The following is a 23,434-nucleotide window of genomic DNA, read 5'->3' as shown; positions in this document are numbered from 1 at the left end:
CTGAACTGAGATCATGTAATTGCCATATAAGCTTGAATCTGCATTTGAAATACAAGAAAGGAAAACACCAAAGAAAAAACAATCTTCAGAATTTTGAAGAACAAACTAGACAATATAACTCCAAAATGCTGAAATAGAATACTGAATGATATAGTTACTACAGGAGAGAATTCGTTTTGGCTGTCACCCTTAACTGAGTATGACTTAGACGCAAAAGAGGTTTTTATTTTTTTCTCATGAGGGAACTTTAATGATGTTTTGCTCTTTTATATGATTATAGAGCAAAGGTGTTGAGACTACTCTGTCTGTAGATAATACAGAAAACTATGGTAGTCCTGGCAAAGTGAATCTTGCTCAAGATTGTTTGTTTTTTTTTTCTTCCAGTTATTTCATCTGGTTTGACTGTAGAATTTTTCCTGCAATTGAAAGGAAATCCCTCAAAAGTTTCCAGTCCAGCTGGTAAATGTTTCACTTGTATGTGGTGACTAAGTGATCTTGAATTGTTGAGAGAGCTTACTGTAGTTCCAGCATTCTCTGAAGAATTTGAAAAGTCTATAGTGTAATTCCTCATAGTTATAGACTTTTATGACACTAGGAGCTTTCCCTAATTTTGGCAGTTGCCATCTCCTTTATATTCAGAAACAGATCCAATCTGGTATCTTGTCAAATTTGTTGGGTACATTCCAGTGCTTCTTAAGACTCTAAGGGCCATTTAACAGCTCCTAAGATGTTCCTGCCAACATTTCATGAAGTCACTTTTCTCAGTGTAGATGTATGAACCATCTTTATTCCTCACTTGTGTGTTATCACTTTTCTGCAGACTGTACACTTCTTTCACACTAGCACAGAAAGATCTTCGCATCATGATAATTAGCAAAGGTTTGAATTTTTTGTCTGCCTTTTTGTCCTACCATCAGTGTTTCAGAGGCTGCAGCTCCATTTGTAGCAAGCCGTTCACACCTTTGAATCAGCCAGTAGCTTGCAGTGTACTCCATCCAGCTTGATGAAACTTTTGTCCTTCAGATAATAGCTGTTCTATTTTTACATTATTTTCATTAAACCAGTCATAGCATAAAAAGAATAGAAATACATTTATTATTAATGAAAACCAATTTGTGAGGTTACATGTTCAACATTAAAATGACCATTCTTATTATACGGCTTTAATGATAACCTGTAAGTGAGGAGTAATTTCAGAAACTTATTGACATTACCTGAGAGTCTCGTGACACAATCATGCAGATGTATTTTAAAGTTTGTGACTGACAATTGAATCATGGTGAACATACTAATTATCTCAAGTAGGATATAAAAGAGCAAATGACAGCTTTAACACATTACATTAAAAGAAAGAAGAAAAGTAACATGCTAGATCAAACTGTATATAGCTAGTAAATGACAGGAATATTTGTTGTTGAATAGCTCTGATTAGTTCTACTAGAGCATCCCTGCTGCATGAAAGTAATTTATTTCTATCAATTCTTACAAGATTACATTTAGATATTTTAATTATTTCTTTATCTGTGTCATTAAATTGGTTGAGGCACTGAGAATGTCTTCTGTAAGTTCTGATACAAAACCTAAACCAAATAAGTTTTTACCTTACCATTTTACAAAGGTATTTTCATCAATAAGAGGTGCTCTCCATGGTTGCTTTATCTATTAAATATAGCTACTAAATTCTTCTCAAACTACATCTTAACAAAGAAGGATACATTGGATAACACAGGTTAGATACACTGTCTAAAAGATGGGAAGTGGTCATAGCTGGATTGCTATTTGATCAAAGGCCTGCTTGATCAGAACTAATCTGGAGCTAAAAGCACAACAAAGATTTTGTGACTTGCTGAAGCTATTGCAAATACAGACACAGAAAGTGAACTTCTAAACATTGGCGGAGAAATGTAGTACAAAAGAATCCAGGAATCTAGTCTTTTGTACACATCAATGCTGATGATGATAATAGTAACAATAAAAGGGTATCACAATTTGTGAATAGAGATTTTCTATATTAATTGCAATATAAAATGATGGAATGGAATGTAAATTAGATTTAAGGCTATTCATGCAGGAAATTATAGTGATAAATTCAAATAAGAGATGGTAAAAGATACACACATAAAACATAAAGAGAGCCTTAAATAGATGAGATTATAAGGTAAAACTGAGTTTTAAAACATGCAGCTGTGAATATAACTAAAATTCAAAAATTATCCTGAATGTTTTGCCTGATATAGATAAAAGCTTTACAAGTCTCATCAAAGATGACTTTGAGAGTTTGGCAAACTTGATCTTCACCTTTAAGTATAAGGGGGTTGTTTTATAATTTCACAATTCTGTAGACTGGGAAAATTAACATAGGTAGAAATGTAACGTTGGGGCAGTAACACAGGTTTAAATGAATTTGGTGTGGTTAACATAGGTAATAACAAAAGTGGAGTAAAGAGATAGAAACGAATTTGGGGCAGTTAACACAAGTAGAGATGAATTTGGGATGGTTAACAGAGGTAGAGATGAATTTGGGGTGGTTAACAGGGGTAGAGATGACTTTGGTATGGTTAACACAGGTAGGTATGAATTTGGGATGGTTAACACAGGTAGAGATGAATTAGGAGTGGTCAACATAAACAGAGATGAAGTTGGGTGGTTAACATGGGTAGCAATGAAGTTTAAGAAGCAAAAACACAAAGGTGGGGCAGTTAACAGAGGATAGTTAGAAACAAGAAAACTATGAATATTATGCATAAGTTTCCATACGTCATTTCAAGACATTTCTATTTCCTGTATATCCAATTAGCATTGCTAATTGCAATTCATATCTTTCAAAATTGGTACATCACCTGATTGTTGTATTTATGACATCGATATATAGTTAATAACAAAGATATTTTAAAAAATAAATGTAAATTTTAAATCTGCTTCTTTGTGCTAGCATGGGTTCAATGGAACTTCTCCAGCACAGCATCTTAACACTTCTCATGCAGTCATTTATCTCTTTTGTGAGGTTTAGCAGTCTGAGATCAGCTTCTACCATTTCTCCCCATGTCTTCGTTTCCTGCAGGTTCCTTCCACTTTGATTGCTTGCAAGTTATTCACTAACATGTTAACCCTTCATAGGCATCACATATCTATAATGTCTATATCAGGACAGTTCCCTTTTTTGCAAACTACATTGGATTCCTCATACACACACACATATATGAATACACACAGTCTCTTGCCAAGTGGCTTAGCTTGAAGAAGCTTTCTTACAATTCTTTCCTGTAATATTCTAATCACATGTCCGCAGTACCAAAGCTGCGACTCCTAGATCTTTGAGCTATGCACCCTGTTGAGTAACCCCTCTCTACAGATTCCTCAGAAGAACCCCATTTCAGCTGCTTATGTTTGTGATTGTACTTTTGCTAATGGAAGAAAATTTGCACAATTTAAGTTTCTGTTGGACAAAAACTATTAAAATTTAGAGGGAACACTGAACAATTTTAAGTTGCTTCTTATTCAGAATATTCTAGAATGACATTATTTTAATAATCTTCTGGCGCTCATCATACTTCACCCTCTCTCAATAATTACTTTCCTTGGTTCCTTGGATGATTTTATTGCAATCTTACAATCAGTATAGACTATGAATCCAATCAAAAATCCACATAATGGAAAAGTACATGCAGATATACATTACGGAGACCATAAAGTGTGTACAAGTATACCCAGTTAATTTCCTTTAAGTGTTACTTCACACAGCTTGTCTTAATTTTGTCATTTACATCTGAAGATCTTATACATACATGTGTGTTTCATTTTGTATTTTTCTCATTCTTTGCTTGTCTTAACTTATTTACTTGAAAGACTACTTGGTTTTTTTTCAGCTACCATCCTTGTATAAACATTTCCATTCACTTTTTTAGTCAATTCATCTACACTCTGGCAACTTCCATATTACCAACACCACCAGACCAAATAATATTGTGAGAAGGTGTTGAAATTGTAATGCTATTTATTTGGCTGACAAATGAGGAAAGGTTGAGCATATTTAGGCTGTACTACCATTTTTTACCATAAACTGTTTTGCTGTACTTCTGTGCTACCTTTGTCATTATATATATATATCAACTACTAATAATCCACAAGTTTCACACACATACAAAACAACTACTGTCTTTCAGATGCCTTTATAGATATGACTTGGATTGTGGAAACATATGAGTGTCCATAGAGATTAATGCATATCAGGTTGCATGTGATAGTCTACTTAAGAGTAGGTTGTGAATTAGTGCAACTTCTAGATTATTCCATACCAAATTGAATGAACAAGCCAATGTGGGTAGGTCCTATATCACTGCTTGACCTGCTAGAAACAGCAGTCAAATTTTCCTCAGATTATACTATCATGAAAAACAATGCATTAAACAGTCCTGGTCACAAAAATGGAATGCTCAAAGCTAAAATGTCCAATCATTGGTCTGCTCAACCAGGGATAATCCAGAGCTAAAGAAAATAAACACAACAACAAGCACATAATGAAATTTTGCTGGCAATTGTCATTAATGACATTGCTAATAATAATTTGAAATACAAGTGAATAATGAGAATACAGGCTGAAATGAAATTTTACATTAAACATGCAAAGATCACATTGATTAGCAATGACATTAAGTGATTGAGAGAAAAAAATGAATATAATTTTATGCTGCAGTAGAAATGTTGGTGTAAAATGAAACTGACACATTTTTGGTATGTGCCCAAGCCAAAAATTCATATTACAGCAGCACCATATTAATATTTATTAATTAATGAATATTAATATTCATGGTAGCACCCATGTTAATAACAAATAATGAAGAAGGAGAACTTCTAACAATGCAGAGAGGGAAAGGTGAGTAACCTTTATATATTTCAGGCATAAAGGCATCAGAACGGAATGATTTAGAAATGTGAGTTCCCCTTTTTGCATTGTTTGAAGCCCTCCCTCGTTATTTATTATTTTACCTCTGTATCACAATGCTTCAAACAAACTATACTCTTCTATCGTAATACATGAATGCATTCATTCATTCATTCGTTCATCAAGAGTACAATAATTATCAGAGCACAACATTTATTTACCAAGATTATATCGATAGTCAACACACACATACACACACAATACATAAACCATCATTACAGCAAATGTTCACACACACACAAACATACATAACTCATTAAGTATACACCAACTATCATAACACACACATGTGCATGCACACACACACATACATACAACTGTCAAAATACAAGTGCATACATTAAGAGCATGATAACTATTACAGCATTCACACACTCACTAAAAGTATATCAACTATCACAATATTTCCTGTTAATACCTTTTTTTCAATTAAGTTTGAAAATTCATAAAAATAACTTAATTATTAAACTGATATTTGGAACAAATTAACATTTAATTTAGATCACTTTAAAACAGGGAATTTCTATCTTAGAACCTGAGAGTAGTCTCAGGTTGATATCTAAAGAGTTAAAGAATTAGAGGGGGCTTATTGAAGTCAGTTTAGTGTTACGACATTGCTTTAACCCTTTCGATATGGATCTAAGACTGGCCCTGGTTTTATGATACAAACTTCCTGTTTAAAGTGATCTAAATTAAAACTGTTCATCAAAATTTCATTTTAATTTATGTTCCAAATATCAGCTCAATAATGACAAAATTATTTTCTAAATTCATTCACACACACATGTAAATATGTTGGGATAACATAACTATCACAACAAGCTCACAAGCATTCAAGCTAATACAAGGCCTACATAAAGTTACCCAACCCACTAGAAAAAGTAGCCAAATTTCCCTGACGCCTATACATTGCCATCTTATAAAGAAAAAGAAAAAAGTCAGAGTGCATTGGGCAATGTACTGAAAATAAGATGAAATGGCTATGGTTTGAATACCTTTGATCATAAGTTTGCTTAATCAGAAATGATTTAAGGGGCCAAATATACACACATACATTAAGTGTATAAAAACCATAATAACAAACCTTAGATATTAGAACCAATCTGTGGCCTAGTTTAACACTACCACCTGGCCCTTGCATACTTTCAGCAGAGTCAACTCTGCTGCAAGCCTTCAAGATAGGTATTCAATGTAGGGATGATTCCTCCATTCTCCTACCAATCTTGGAAACCCTAAAAAGGGTAGTAAGTGCTGCTCTCCACCTTCCTAATTAAGCCCTTAATAATTACAAGCCTACAAACAAACACTATAAATATCATACACATGAAAAGTAATCAAATACACACATACCTATATATATATAGTTACCCCACTGACATATTCGCATAATTGAAAAGGGATTTAAAAAAAAACCAATCCTTTCTACTATAGGCATAAAGCCTGAAATTTGGGGGAGGGCAATAGTCAATTACATCGACCCCAGTACTCGACTGGTACTCATTTTATCGACCCTGAAAGGCAAGGTTGACCTCGGTAGCATTTGAACTCAGAATGTAAAGACGGACGAAATGCTGCTAAGCATTTTGCCCAGCGTGCTAACAATTCTGCCAGCTTGCCACCTTAGCTTTAAAAATAATAAAAATAATTTGTCACTTTGTTAGTAATTGGTCTGAATTCTGCAGAAGAAAAACATTTATGTATACATATCAATTGTACATTTAAACATGACAGTGAGATAGATTTTTCTTTTTTCTTTTCTTTTATAAAATATTAAATATGATATCAACCAATTTAAGAAAATTCTGGAAAGGGAGAAAAAACATTTCAACAATAAAGTGAAAAATTAGAAAAAAACTTCTAAATGCAACATTACACTGAGTTGAGTATAATATAAAAGAATATTTGTATTGAAGGGGGTGGGAGGACATATTGGGCACAGAAAGAAGAGGTAGAAAAACTGTAAAGAAAACAAAACAAAACAAAGAAATGAGAGAGAGAGAGAGAGAGTAAGCAAGACTATTAATACAGTTATTTCTGAATGACTGGTGATTATAAGAGAGAAACGTTCTAGTAAGATCAGTAATAGAAATGAGTAGGATTTTGTAGAAGCATATACAAAGATTAGAAATGAGAAAACGAATGAGTCTGAAAAGTTTAATTGAACAATGCTTTGACTAGTGGGCATGCAGAGGTGCAAATCATGCACAGCAGATAAATGTAGACCAACCAAGAAAAGTGCATTCTCATATATGGTCAGATATAAAGGTTTTAGTTAGAAAGAAAGAAAACAACAGGAATTATTTAAGTAGTAAAATCTTTTCCAGTTGAATATTTTCTTTGAAGCAATTAGTTCTGATCTAATCAATACTGTCTTATCTAGCAGGACTCTAGATCGGTGGTTCTCAACCATTTTTTACCTGCGGACTCCTTTGATTCCTAGCCATTCAATGCTTTAAAAATACTTTTATATTTTTTTAATTAAATATTATTAGGAATTGCATTAAAAAAATTGGTAAAATATTTTGTGTATTATAGAAGTATAACCAATTTACTGCATATAAATTTTAGCTATAAAATCTTAAATGGACCCCTAAGGGTCATATGGACCCCAGTTAAGAACCATTGTTTTCTAGATGGTCATTAAAAACAAATGTATCACCATCTTAAAAATAAAGAACACATTGAATTTAGATGCATGTCTAAAAACAAAAGATAGTATGTTGTGGTTGGAATGTTTTTGATCATAAGCCAATGCAATCAGAAATGATCTGGAATAAGCAACAACAACATTTACTAAATGAACCAAAGAAGAAATCTGTACGAGGTCAGTCTGCTAGAAATACTATTGAAGTTAAAAGTCTCTCAAATCAAATCATACCATTAAAAAAATAAATAAATGTACATAAAAAGACAGAATAGTCATAGATTGGAATGGTTTTGGTTATTGATCTGCTCAATCAAGGCTGATCTAAAGTTAATCCCCTTGGCAAAAAAAAAAAAATGGTTTTAATCTTGAAGATTTGTTATAAAATAGGATATTAACTACATAACATCTACACAGAAGTATTGTGTTTTGAACAGAACTGAAAATTCTGCAGAAATTTTGATAGAAAAGAGAAAACAAACTTTGAACAGAAAAATTAGTTGAAAATGTGCAATCAGAGTTAACTAATATTTAGGCAAACTTAATAGAGCAACAATTTAGTTTTAAGTACAGAAGGATCCAGTTTGGGAGGAAGAAAACAAAAACTATTTTAAGTACCAAAATCTTACTCCAGAAGTTAATTTCATGAGAATAAGTAACTGACACTCTTCATATTACAAATTATTGATTACATAAGTTATGCAAGTAGTATTTTGTGAAGCAGATGAAAGTTGTAAATTTCTGAGCAATAAGTACACATTTTCTTCAAATTAGTTATAGCAAATTCATTATTATGTCAATTTTCATTGTCATTTTCAAATAGTAACAAAATATAATTTAAATCTTATCTACAATCAAACCTTAAATCAATGTAATCACATCAAATAAGCTCATGTAAAATTACAAGTAAGTACATTCTTATATTAGTAGTAAAACTCAACTGTATTGACAGGCAATACAATAGAAAATCAAGGAGCAGGAGATCATTACAATAATGATACTTACTGGCATTGGTTTCAATTTAAAACTTACATTTGTAATTGCTTATCAAATGGAACATATGACAATACTTTTTTTTTGACAGTCAAGTAAAATACTACAACAGATTTTATAATCCATTGTAATGCCAGCAAAAATTGGGAGGAGATTTCTGGTTTGTAAGCAATGTGATTGAGGATCTCAGAAGACAGGTACTTACCTAGACAGAGGTATATGATTATAATTTTCCCCATCAGAATAACTTTCATCACTGCAGAGATATGAATAACTACTCATCTAAACTATGACAAATTTGTATAATATCTATACTTTTTAAGAGCAGAGCAGCATGATATAAAATATTTAGAAGTGAAATGGGAACAAATTTTATTAGCTACATTCATTTTAGTAAATATTTCGAAATAGATGAATTCAGCATTATCTTGCATAGGTTGGTAAATTGGTACTAAGACATTTTTCCTTTAGCTTAGAAGTTAGTTGGAAAACAGAATTAGAAAACAAAACAGATGAGCAAAGAGTGGGGAACATGGGCTGTTGGTTAGAAAAGAAACCAGAATTAGGTTCAAATGAGAAAAAGGGTTTAGGGATAATAAAAAAAATTGAAAAAGAAGGGTTAATTGGGGAACTGAACTCAAGTGCAATATAATAAAAAAAAAAAAAAACTTAAAACAGTTTAGGTTAGTCTTTATTTCCATAGAAAAGAACTTTTATTTTAATATTCTATATAGCTTGAATTATGTTCCAAATTAATTATGGTGACAACCACAAGGAAACTGTAATGGAAAACAGTTTTATTATTTTAAATGTTCAAGGTTATGCAGACAAACCAAATGTCAAAGAAAACTTCTCTTGCCTTAAATATAGTTGTCACAATAAGTTGATTTAGAATATAATTAATGATACTGGGAATAAGTAAACAATAAACAAAACATCAACTGAAATTTGAACAGAACTCTGTAATACAACATTGTGAGATTTAAAAAGACATTAACATTTATGGAATACATTACTCCATAATGGAAAACAAACCTATCAGGGATATCGGTTTGCTGAGACTTATCTGAAGTAGCAACACGCTGTTGCTGAGACTTATCTGAAGTAGCAACACGATGTTGCTGAGACTTATCTGAAGTAACAACACTATGTTGCTGAGACTTATCTGAAGTAACAACATGATGAGACTTATCAGAAGTAACATCACGATGAGACTTATCAGAAGTAACACCACGATGAAGCCTATAAAGAAGTACAACAGATTCTTGAATAAATAATATTCTAAATAATAATTTTTAGTTACATTATCAAAATAACAAATTTATTGATTTCTCTGACTGATTTTTACTTTCACATATTTAATATCAGCAATGGTCATTAATATAACCTCCACTAATGTTGACAAACTTCTAATAGTGTATTATATTTAGAGACAAACAAAATTCAGTATGAGGCAAGTTTTAATAATCCTGAGCATAACTTTAAACTGCATCAACTAGCAGGACCCTGGTTGAGGAGTTCCTCTTTGCTACTATCATTCCCAAATTCATGTTGACCCAGAAAAGTAGCACCTGTCAGGGTCCCAGCTATGGATTAAATAGCGTTATACTACCCAAGACAGTGTTCACTGAAATCAGGAGATGCAGCTTGGTGAATGTGAACTATTTCAGCAAATGAATCTTATTGAATCAATGGAGAGTATCACTAAATGCTGAGCAGATGAACAGATAACAAACTGTCAATGGCCACAATCAACTAGTTCAGTTAGCAAACTACCACTACCATCTGCAGTCATAGTGTGTGCAGATAGATATTTCAGTTAGCAAAATACCAATATGACTAAAACCCAGGCCTCATCACTTGATTGGGGTATCTGTCATGGAAGGGTTACAATGGACAGGGGAAGTTACCTGACCCAGATGGATAGATAGGGAAAGAATTAAAAAGCATAATTTGACCATTGCTTTGGGTTCTATAAATTATCTGAACAGTTACAGCTCTGCAAATCAATCAAATAATTGTGTATGTGCTTTATATATAAAGATAAATTGTTCAACAAATATTTGTCTTTGAAAAATAGTAGATTTGATATCTAATAGGGACATTTCAGAATCCTCAAACAGTTATAACACATTGTATGAGATAAAACATAGTTTTCTCCATCAGGTATAAAATAAAGGACCTTTAAGCCATGGATGATAAACCCAATATTCTTAAATATCAAAACTAAACTATGACATTAGAGAACAAGTCTCTTGCCTATGCATAACATGATTAGAAACATTTTATGTAAAATTATCAAATATGCAACCCATATCTTTCTTTCTGAGAACATGGTTGAAACAAGTTCAAAAGATTGTACATGCGGTTTTGGAAACATTTTCTGATGGGTTGTAGTGCACCTGAGCACTATACAGTAAGTTCATTATACATATATTATGAAACATAAATAAAAATGATATGACAGTACTTACTCATGGGCCGGATCTCGTTTATACTGACATCGATAAAGGGAAGCAAGTTTTGTTGCAAAAATTATAGTTGGCAAAAAGAAAATCACTGCCCAGCCTAAACTGAACCAAAAACCATTCTAGAAAACAAAATTAAACATATGTGAATAATAATAATCCATAAGTTAGGTTTTAGATACGGAAATATACATGAGCTTTTACTCATTTTAGTTGTTTGACTGCAACAATATTGAGGCATTGCCTTCAAGGTTTTAATTAATTACATGAACCCCATGGCTTAATTCAGTACTCATTTTATCAAGTGATTGAGACCTCTGGCAATATACTGTGCTTGAGAAAACTTGTTAAGCTGAGTAAGATTGTAGTCATGGCCAATGCTGGTGCAGTGTAACTGGCACCAGTACTGGTAGTATGTAAAATGCACCCACTACATTCTTGGAGTGGTTAGCATTAGGAAGGGCATCCAGCTGTAGAAATCATGCCAAATCAGATTGGGACCTGGTACAGCTCCCCAATTTTCAGTCAAACCATCCAACCTATGCCAGCATAGAAAATAGACATTAAATGAAGATGATGATTGATTATTGCACTGTTAAGTTCACCAGAGTTGCATCCATTTACAAAGTTTCGTCCTTCTCAGACTTAACTACAATAATGCATTTACACAAACAAATGTGGAGCAAAACTGTGGTTGTGAAGCAACTTCTTAACCACACAACTGTGCATACAACTATGTTGAAATTCAAAACAAAATATTCTTTGATGTTCCTGTCTAATAGTTTTAAGAATAAGGTAAAGATATAAAAAGTTGTCATAAACTTATTTGCTGTGACCATGCACCAACCATCAAAAATTTTTTGTTAATCATATTAACAAGAGTACGTCTTGTATCAAAATATTTTTATGAAAATGTTAAGTTACCTTTTGACAAAAAACTATGCAACTCAATACACAGTTGTACACACACACAGAGGCTCAATTGTTATATAAAAAAAAAGAGGTAAAACTACAATATAACCCTTTAACATTTAGATTATCAAATATGCACACCACGAGAAATGATCAAGCTCAATAACAATCTATTAAGCATCAACTACCCCAAAAACATACTATTCACTCCAATTATGAAGAAAAGAGGGGATGAAACCAATAAACTGTCCACAGTCTGTCTACCCTATATGAAAGGCCTCTCCGAAAAAATGCAAAAGATATGTGGCCCATAAGACATCAGGACAGTATATGCAATTCCATCCATAGGGTATTAGCCACCTCAAAGCAACAGTTGAAGAAACTTGTCCAAGTCCCCACACAGTATGATTGAATGAAATGAAATTATTAACCAGTTGGTTATACCTGCACCTAAATTTTTATATATTAGAATTTTTGTGTGGTAAGAAGCTTGTTGCCCATCCACATGCTTCTACCACTACCTCTTATTTGTTTTGTTTGTTTGTGTGTGTGTGTTCAGTCCCACTGCATGACACCTTGGGCAAGTGTCTTCTACTATAGCCTTAGGCCAACCAAATCCTTGTGAGTGGATTTGGTAGATAGAAACTGAAAAAAACCCATTGTGTATGTGTGTGCCTTTGTGTCTATATTTGTCTCCACCACCATTTGACAACTGCTGTTGGTGTGTTTACATTCCTGTAACTTTACAGTTCAGCAAAAGAGACAAATAGAGTAAGTACCAGGATTAAAAAGAAAAAAAATTAGTACTGGGGTACTGGGTCGATTCATTCAACTAATATTCTTCAAGACGGTGCCCCAGCATGGCCACAGTCTAATGACTAAAACGAGTAAAATATAAAAGAAAATATAAAAGATCAACTTACTAATGGGTTCAAGAATGTAATACACACTGTGTCAGAGATATCAAAAACTGACCGATAGAGAGGTTCACAATGACCAACATTATCCATTAACTGAAAATCAAAATATATGAAATTATTATTATTATTATTATAATCATCATCATTATCATATGGTCAATCAAGGCAGTGAGCTGACAGAATTGTCAGCACACCAGGCAAAATGCTTTACATTCTGAGTTTAAATTCCACTGAGGTTGATTTTTGCCTTTTGGGTTTGATGAAATAACTTCCAGTTTAGTACTGGGGTTGATGTAATCAACTTACGCCTCTCCCAAAATTGCTGGCCTTGTGCCAAAATTTGAAATCATTATCACATGGATAATCAAAGTGGTGAACTGGCAGAATCATTAGCACACCGAGTGAAATGCTTATTGGCATTTCATCCATCTTTATGCTCCGAGTTCAAATTCCGCTAGGGTCAACTTTGCCTTTCATCCTTTCGGGATCAATAAAATAAGTACCAGTAGAGCACCGTTCCCTGAAAAAGCTAGCCTTGTACAAAAATTTGAAACCATTATTATATGGTCAATTATAAATACTTATTTGTTACAGTAGAGGAAAGGGCTCCACATTGTAATCAACTCCAGTACTTGTGATTAATTTATTGATATTTGAAGAATGAAAGTAAATTCAATTTTGAATTTTGAACCAAGTTTGAACCAACAGTTTGAACCAACAATGTAAATAACTAATTATATGTTGAAAGATATTTTGTTCAGCACTTTACCATTTTTACAATCTGCTCTATATCTATGAATGTAAGGAATTTGGGTATGGCGTGTTGAGGGGGGGGGCATAGCACTTTTGACAAGGGACAACTTGCACTTGAATAGTTCATCCACTTTGGACTCCACCTAGCAGCTGACTCTTACTTGTGGCACCAAGGAGTTGTTTGCATGCAACAGCAGCCACAACCTTAAAAAAGTAAAAACTGCTTCAACTGGTTGGCTAAATCAGTAAGAGTAGCCAATGGTTATGTAACTCATGATGAGTTAGGGATTGCCTACCTGTGTATGCTAAAGACTGGATCAGGCAGATCGTGGAAGAAAGCTTCATGGTTTAATAGGGAAGAAAACAGCTGCAGCAACACTATGTGGAGTGCAGAGAACAAAATGAGGAAAAAAGACATCTTAGTCATCCACTGCATCCATCTCCATCCAGTAGTCATCTTGACCTGGTCTTGTCATTAGATTGGAGGTAGTCATGGACAAGAGATTCTTTACTATAAACAAAATCACAATGCAAATCATCAGCCATCTCTAGGATGACTAGATAGTTGTGCTGAAACAGAGGGTGGTGGATGGTCAGGTGGAAGGACCAGTTGATTAGTTGATTTTATCAACACCAGCTATACTAGTACTATGTTTTATTGAGAGAATTGGCAATGATGATAGGCAAAAGGAAATGGTATGTAAGAGGGGAGGCTGAGGGTGTAATGGCAAGGAACAGGGGAGATGAAAGGGATTTATGATAAGATTGAAAAAAAGAGACGGATAGAGTTGAAAAGGTGATAATGTGATAATTGCATAAGCAGAGGTGAGGTCTTGAACTATCCAACAATATAAAGGGTGAGTCTGAGAATAAATGCTTAATTACCTTATTGGCTACCATTTCTATGGAATCCACAACTATAGTGCTAATATTTTTGATAACAATTTTCAGCACCTGTATAAATGAAAATAAATAAATATATTACACTCATAAAAAAAAAAATTATCATTGAAAATGTATATTTAGTAGGGTTATCAGAATTGGTAAAACATCAATTTTCTATGCTAACATGGATTGTAGTCAGGTGCAAAAAAAGTGGGGGAAGAGGCCGCTAGAAGTCAAATGTGATCCTATAAACAATAGGCAACTACTTTCACGAATAAAATGGTGTGTAATGGCCATAAATGGTGTGTAATGGCCATAAAAATGGTGTGTAATGGCCATAAAAAAGTAAAATAAAGAGATAAATAATTGATGACAGAAAATTGCTGAAAAGCAGCAACAAAGAAGATATGATCTATATTTTGTACTTCTTTACTGTTTCTTACTATTCATACTGAAGTTGCTTCCTTAAGCCTCACACAACACGCAGGTGATCCACAGTGTAATTGGTAACACAGTCACCCTGTAAGTGATAGATAAGTAGTTGGGATCACATCAGTAAGCTTATTTCTTTTTTAAAATGAGACAATGGTCACCAATAACAGAAAGGGGCTATGTGACATGTCTGCAATCATGCCCAAAACAAATGTGCGTTGACATCACTAAATGACGAATGATAGAGAGAGCCTCTTTGTGGTCACTGGATTTGCTGGAAATTGTGGTTAAATCCCACACAAATCATATCCGACAGTCTTAGAAAGGGAAGGACACTTTGGATGAAGTAATCCAAGATGCATTGGTGTGTAGGGAGAAAAAAAAGATGTGATATTCACAGCTAGAATAACTGATCATAGGTCTTGTCGATAAGAACTGACTTCAGACTAAATAATAATAAAAATATTTACCACAGAGATTATTTTGGTACCATTTTTGTTAATTTCATTTTCAGTTTCATTAATGTCTCTAATTAAATCATCAAGATGTTCCTGAAAAACAATATAATTAAAATAAATAGTCTGCTCATGCATATTTAAAAAAAAAAGATATGCTATTAGGAGAAATTTGAAAGTGAGATCAAAAGCAAATTGAATATCTATTAAGATAGATGTCAGAATACTACATATAATAAAGTAAGTCCTTGTATGCTTTCATTGGTACAATAACATTGACCATTCCATACACATTTATTACTAAAGTTAACATTTAAGAGGGGTGAGGTTGCTCGTTAATGCTAAACATGTTTCAAGTTTCATATCCTAACTGAAAAATCACTCCACTCAAACACACTGGACACACACACATATATGGCTGTGTGGTTATGAAGTTTGCTTTGCAATCATGTGGTTCCAGTTTTAAGTCCAAGGTAGATCAGAGTAAGATCATGGCAGGAGTAATTTAGTAGCTGGAAATAGGATAGAAATTTACTGCAAATGCAGAGTTACTCCCAGCTACCCAGGATATTTTTGCAACTGTCTCCCTATTTCTACAAAATGGAGGCAATCTGTATGCTAAGTTAAGTTAGATCACTGCCATACTCACATCTCTAATTGGTAGCTAAGGCTCTCCTCACTTACAATAATCAGAACAACCTCTCTAGTACTGATGGTACAATAAAATTCCTTTTGCCCTCCTCCGAGATGATAAAAGATAACTTAGAGTCAATATAATAGACCCAAAAGTGGTATCCCGTTATGATTTCCCAAAATTACAGTATGGATATGTATAACGTACTTAAAGTAATGGTTGCATTGAGTTTAAAAATCATTTAAAGGAATTTAATTGAATTAATACCATAAATTGATGTCACTTTGTTATATACATCGAATTTATAATGTTTACAGTACAATAATGTAAAGGAAAACACAAAATTGAAAGTCTACATCAGTGGTTCCCAACCAGGGTCCTTATAAAATTTTGTGGTTAAAATTGATGTGCTTATACTTCTACAATAAATTTCTTATACAATTCCTAATAATATTTAATTATAAAAATACAGGATTTTTAAAATTTATACATCAAATGGCTATGGAGGTCCAGTAGAGTTAAAATAGGAATCAAAAGGGTTCACAAGTAAAACATGGTTGAGAGCCACTGGTCTACATAAACAGAAAAAAAAAGACAGGAAATTACTAAATATCATTAGAATTTGGGAATATGGCTTTGACAATAAGACATGTAAAAAAAAAATGGAAGATGAAATGAAACATCAATAATGCATTGCATTTTTGGTTCTCACTTCAAGAGTATCAAATTAAATTTATTTACCGTGATATTCATTTTTTGATTGACTTCATCAAGACTCTTCTTTAGTCGATTCTGAAATAAGTCAAACAGTTAAATATCAGATATGAATGAAATATCACAGAACCAGTATATTTTATTCAGTTGAAAACATTAAGAATTGTACAGCAAAGAGAATAATAAGTGGTTCTACCGGAATTCCAAGAAACAGTAGAAGTAAACTGATTAACAGTTCAGTGTTAAAATACCAAAGTAGACAGCATGAGTGGTAAGAGGATCAGTAAGTTACTATGAAAGTTCACTTAAATTTTTATCTATTTGAATCAGTAAAATAATAACTAATGTACAATAAACAGTCTGTGGTGGAGACAAAAGGATCACATTTGCTTTGTTAATTTTGTTAACCTGTGTTTGTGAGATGTATTTTACTTTTCTCTGCTTTCACCATTCAACGCCATTATTTGAATTTGAATTGGGAGCCTGAGTTACAGTGAATCTTTCATTTGCTGATTACACAACCATGGCTGTTACCCCTATAGAAGCATTGCAATTACTCTCTTGATAGAGCTTGGTGGTCCTGACCGTTGATCTTCTAGGATTCCTCTGCTCAGCATCAGTGTAAGAAGCATCATTGGCTGAGTCAAGCTCTTCCACTACCTCTTTATAATCCACCATGCTAAGTCTCATGACTTTGTTGTATTCCTGGCAGGGTGGCTGAACAGGTGCTATGCCTAGCCAAAAGCCAGCCCATAACTATGCAGGACACAGTCTTCACTCCATGATGTATTTTCAAAATACTCACACACTTGAGCAGAACAGTCTAGACACCCAACATCAATAATAGTGAAACAAATGTATGACTGTGTAGCTAATCTAACACATGGTAATTAGTTATAAGTATTAGAAATGTATTGTACAGATAAATAGGCTAAATTAGCTGCAATAGTCACAAAGGGAGAGCCTCTACAGAGCTGCTCAATTTTTCAGATATAGTATTCAAATAGCGCCCTATGTTGTCTTAAAGGACACATTTAATAACATAGTCTGAGGGGGGAAAAAAAAGAAAAAAAAAGGAATGGTTACAAAAAGCTACAATGCTTTTGCTTGTAGATATGTGCTATCTGGAGCTAAATTAGAATTAATATTAACTGGAATTGAATGAAATACTTTTGAATTAGTAGAGCATATAGTGACATCGTGCTATGATGTGGCACAAACTATGAGTTTATGTAATAGTAATAAAATTGTAGGAAATAGCATAATATATGTAGAAGTGAAAACTGTCAAAGTAAATACCTTTTCTTCTACCATGGCAAGATAGGTCACATCATGGATTTGCATCAAAACTTTAGCTGTGTCATTCAGGGCACCCTATACAAAAAAAAATGTAATATTATTTTGAGTATAGTTCACAAATACACAATTTTATATTATACTAGCTGAGTATCCTGTCATTGCTGGGTAATTTTCACAACCACCTGGTACCATCCTCTTCAAGGATTTGTTTAACCCATGGTTGGTCCATTGCTGGGATTTAAGCAACAACAGAAAAAAATTTTGTAGTTTAAATTTTTAATCCAGGTGTGTATGTGTGTGTGTAAGAAAAAGTGTATTTACTAACAGAAAAGTATGATATTAAATTATCTTTTACATGCCTTTTCTAAATCACTCTGTTGCCCAAATGAAACTCCTTACAAACATGCATACACACACACAAACACACCCAGCATGAGCGATGTGCATATACCGAAAGTGAGTGTGGTAAATATATAAATAGAGGGGGAAGGTTTACAATGAGAAAAGTGAAAAATGAAAGAGATGGACATAAAGAAAGGGAGATACTTTCTGTTGCTGTCAGATTTTGAAATTTTACAATTAAGTGAAAACTTTCAAATTTGGTACATTGATGTACTTTTTTTAGGCTGAATCTGATTTTATGATTCAATTAATCAAAAAAAATTTTTTAGCAAAATGTTACAGAGGTTTCGTTTTTGGATTTGGTTTGCAAGATTCTTTATATGAGTTCGTGTGTTGAAGCATATTCTGTTGTTTCTGGGGAGAGTCATTTTCTTTTTGTGCCTTATAATGTAACACACTCACCGGTAAAATTTTCACTTATTTCTTATTTTTATTCTCCTAAAATTTTCGTTGCATCTTACAACCTTTTCAATAGTCTTGACTGTCCGTTATTTACACTGCATTCCCTCGCATCATGTAGCCAACTGGAAATGGTGTTTCTTGGGGCTAAATAGCAGTAGCATTCTTCCCTTTCCTGGGACTGCCACATTAAGTTGGCAACAAACCATCACTTTATCGTGCTGCTACTGTATAACTCTCTCTGAGAGATTTAGAAATGCAATATTTTTAATTTCATATATATATATATTCTGGTCAGTGCTGGTGACACATGAAAGGTACTCGTACCAGTGAATTGTAATAGACATCCAACCTACTCTGTGGAGTGGCTGGAGTTATGAAGGGCATCCAGCCATAGAAACCAAACCAAAACAGAATGAGCCTGATGCAGCTCTTCAGTTTACAATCTCCAGTCAAACCATCTACCTCATGTCAGAATGGAAAGCAGATGTTAAATGATGATGATATATATCAAACCCTGCCAAGAATCTAGCTAATTACTACACTAAGTTGAAATATTCAAACTTGAAATATTCAAAGCCACAGTCGAACCAATCCTACTATATGGCTCAGAAACCTGGACGTTATCAAAGAAGCTTGAGAGGCGGTTGGATGGAACCTACACTCGCCTCCTTATGAGAGCTCAAAATCTCTCGTGGAGGCGCCATCCAACTAAAATGCAAATATATGGGAAATTACCACCTGTGTCATCTCTTGTGAAAGGTAGGAGAGTCCAGTTTGCTGGACATTGTTGTAGAGCTGAAAAAGAAGTAATTTCTACTCTTCTCCTCTGGAAGCCATCTACTTGCAACACCAGAGGGCGCACAATCTCCTACCCTGATGTAATCTCCAGGGATACAGGCATCCAGCAACAGGACCTCCGTAATGCTATGATGGACCGTGAAGTCTGGCGCAACATGGTAAATTCCATTGTCTCGACCACGGTCGAACAATGAATGATGATGACTACACTAAGTTCTTCTTTCATAGAAAACCATCCCTCTAGATTACTCTACCTGCTTAATATCTTTTCTACAGTTGTCAACTTGCACCAATTTAAGCAAAATGTTACAGGCATCAACATTATTGGCCTGTGGGTGTTGGTGAACAGCATAGGCACTACCCCTTTCTTCCAGACATAGTACATAAAACACAGATTAGAAAATGAAACAAAGGATATAAACAAAAGTACTTACATTAGAAACTAAAGATAAATTATGAGCCAAGACTTGTAAATCATTTTGTAGAATCTTTTTTCCCAGCTGTAAAAAGAAATGTTTAAAAGTAGCATGAGAATGTGAAGAACTAGTGGAAAATAAAACAAACAAGTTATATTTAATATTTTCCAGAGTAACTGTTAAAATAGATGAAATTGAACAGGGATTCATTCAACCAAATACTTGTTGCTAACATTTCTTCTTTTTATAATTAAATGTAAAATGTTAGAGTTAGGAGAAAGGAAAAAAAAATACTTGTAACATGTTATGCTTTCCATAAAATTAATAAACAAATAGTTAGAAACTAGACTGCAAAATTATTACTGTACTACACCATCTAATAAAACACAATTCAAAACATACAATCATACAAAATTGGTTAACAGAATAGCAGAATTTCTTTTTCGTAACATAAAATTAGCAATTATATAATGGAAAAGCCACCACATGATATAAAAAAACAAAATCAAGGTTTTTATGTGGTTTTAGATGGCTGAAATGGAACTTTCATTATGTAATTGATTCAGTTTCAACACATGGTGTTGGATTAAAATCACCTGTTAACTATATCTCTGAAAACAGAAAAATTAGAGCAACACAAACAAGAAGTTATGAACAAGTAAAACAGTTTTAAGATGCATAGAAAGTTGGAACATGTAGAGTAAACTATTAATTTTGAATATTGGTATCATCAACTGTCATAGCAAATGCCACAAAGGACTTCTAACCATTTCAGCTTTTGTAATCAGTTGTGGTTTATGGAAGTAATTAGCTGAAGCCATCAGTGGGATCTCATTACTTAGGTAATATTTTGGCTCAAAACCCAAAGAGCTGCAAGGTACCTCATCAAGGTACCTAGCAGCTGCAAGGTATCTCATCCAATATTCTAACAATTTTGTCAATCCAATGTCCAAGACTGGCATTTTACCAAACCTGAAAGGATGAAAGGCAAAGTTGACATTGGCAGGATTTGAACTCAAAGTGTAGAGAAAATAACCAAAACCCCCAAGTATTTTATCTGACACTAATGACTACCAATTCCTCATTTTCTAACAATGGTACATAACTATTTACTCTATTAACCTCTGAGGATTTATGGCAAAGTCAATTTTAGTGAGATACAAACTTAGAAAGTAATAAGACAGAAATAAACACCATAAGGCATTCTGTTCATCATTCTATCAATTCTGAAAATCCATTGTTCTTATTTAGAGTAAAATATTGTAACATTAAATTCTAATAAAGGTACAAGGCCTCAGATTTAGAGGAGGAGTATATGTCAATGTTATTGACCTAGTATGTGACTGGTAATGTATTTTATCCCCTTTTCCCACCTAAGGAGGAAAGGTAAAAATCAACCTTAGTAACATTTGAACTCTGAACAAATGTTACGCAAGTAAATACTGCAAGATATTTTGTTCATCACTCCACCTATTCAGGTCATTCTCTATTCTTGCAGAGTAAAATATTGTATTGAAAGTTAGTTACACTTATGATTGTTAATTACTTCTAAACTTATGTATTAGTGTAAATATAAATATTTCAAATATATATAAAGAAATTAACTCAAATATTAAATGATTCTGAAAACTGATAATGGAAGTTTCATTAAAAGCTTAGAACACTTTTCTATCTACTAATTTTCTTTAGTAGATTTTTTTCCTATTACAACATGCCTTGATGTAAGACAGAATTGTTACTTGACTCACATTGCTGCATTTCCAATATCCTTCAACAAGGGAGAAGCAGAAAGAAGTAAATGGTTCAGAGGAAAGAATGAAAGCTTTGGAAACAGCCAATAAGGAACAATAATTTTACAGAGTGGAGAATCATTTAAAAAATTCAGGTATCTCATTGATTAGAATTGTCATTCAGTCAATCAGAAGTAGAATGAACTAGGTCTGAAGATAGAACAAGAATTGCAGTAAACAATTTTAAAAATGGTGGTACAATAAAGTAAACTAAACAATGACAATAGAGCATAAAAGTGACACATAGATATTAAATTGGAAAGGAGGTATGCAGATGGAACAAGCATAAAGAAGCCCAAACCAATAAATAATACATGTGTAAGGCAAACCTTTATCCGTCAATACCATCACAACCTCAAGTTACTACAGGCACACTATGTCTTCCTTCTGTTTGTCTCCTACTACAACTACAATGGTTTCTGCCTCAGAATTTATCAACTGTGTCTAGCTCATATACCTACCTATGTACCTCTAGTAGGGCCTCTGAGATTAATTTAGTAAAGCAGAACAAGACTGCTTTAGGGACCCAAGATGTATGGCATTTGGTAGGTGGGGATGCTCTCAAAATTCAAGAGGGATTGGAGATTTAAATTTTTGTAAGGATGGGGGCCTTGCAACTAGTCACAATAGTCACAAGTCCCTCCATGCCTCTCCAAGTCCTAGACCAATCTACTGGTAGGACCTACCTCTTTTAAGCCTCACCCCTCTAGAGTGTCTTAATAGTTACATTTAATACTAAGCAAGTTCTCCATTCCTTCCACTCAAGAAGTGAATCCTTGAAGATCATTGTTTCTCTTGATAAAGTCAAGTTAAACAAATGCATTTAACTACAAGCACAATCTTGTCTCCTCTTCAGACTAACAAATGAGAGACAAAAAAATATGATCCATTTTAAATACTGCTGGTTCAAAAAGCAACACATTAGAACACAAAGAAAAAAAATATGGATAAACTCGTATAATTATACTTTGTATTCTGACAACAGTACTAGAAATATATATAATAAGACAATTACTGTTTCACTAAAACGATCATGTTTCTCACACTTTGGTAGTCAAACAGTAAATTAGTTGAAACATTAATCAACTTTAGTTGAAACACTGAGTACTTCAAAAATCAGCAAAATATTTAAAATTTAAAATCTATTCTTAGCAACAGCATCTTTATTTTTTAAAATATTAGAAAAAAAATATATACACTCAATAAATTTTTTTTAAATTCTGTATCAAGTTATACAGCTTTCTTAATTTTAAATCAGTCTTTAGACATGAGATAATCTAACCACTACCAAACAAGGTAACATGCCTCACATCATTCTACTTAACTTGAGCCTGTAAATTAGCAGGAGTTTCACCAAATCTACAATAGTTACCATTGAAAACAATGATTCACTTCTAATCCATTTAAGATGGAAAACTGAATGTTTGATAGCAATCTACTCAGTGTATTTTCACCTTCACAAGCAGTTACACTGCATGTATGTTGTAGCACACACACACACACACACAACACACACACACACACACAGAGAGGCATTCCTCAATTGTTTCTGTCACAATACAAATTAAGAGATAT

At 33.4% G+C, this 23,434-nt stretch overlaps 1 protein-coding gene across 7 annotated transcripts in view; it reads right to left on the bottom strand.

Moving 5' to 3' along the window:
- LOC115210705 (prominin-1-A) overlaps positions 1–23,434 on the bottom strand; it is a 132,398-nt gene that overhangs the window by 7,074 nt on the left and 101,890 nt on the right. For 5 of the 7 annotated variants that reach the window (XM_036502043.1, XM_036502045.1, XM_036502046.1 and 2 more), the window contains 8 exons: positions 20,088–20,153; positions 18,052–18,126; positions 16,780–16,830; positions 15,420–15,500; positions 14,518–14,586; positions 12,883–12,972; positions 11,054–11,169; positions 8,785–8,835 (listed from right to left, as the gene is read on the bottom strand). In XM_036502043.1, the coding sequence (XP_036357936.1) occupies positions 8,785–8,835; positions 11,054–11,169; positions 12,883–12,972; positions 14,518–14,586; positions 15,420–15,500; positions 16,780–16,830; positions 18,052–18,126; positions 20,088–20,153 (599 nt within the window). The remainder of the gene's footprint in view (positions 1–8,784; positions 8,836–11,053; positions 11,170–12,882; positions 12,973–14,517; positions 14,587–15,419; positions 15,501–16,779; positions 16,831–18,051; positions 18,127–20,087; positions 20,154–23,434) is intronic. The other 2 variants (XM_029779398.2, XM_036502047.1) reach the window with 1 other exon arrangement.

The sequence above is a fragment of the Octopus sinensis genome, linkage group LG4, assembly GCF_006345805.1.
Source record: "Octopus sinensis linkage group LG4, ASM634580v1, whole genome shotgun sequence".
Classification (NCBI taxonomy): Eukaryota; Metazoa; Mollusca; class Cephalopoda; order Octopoda; family Octopodidae; genus Octopus; species Octopus sinensis.
This window is presented reverse-complemented; position numbering and strand designations above follow the sequence as displayed.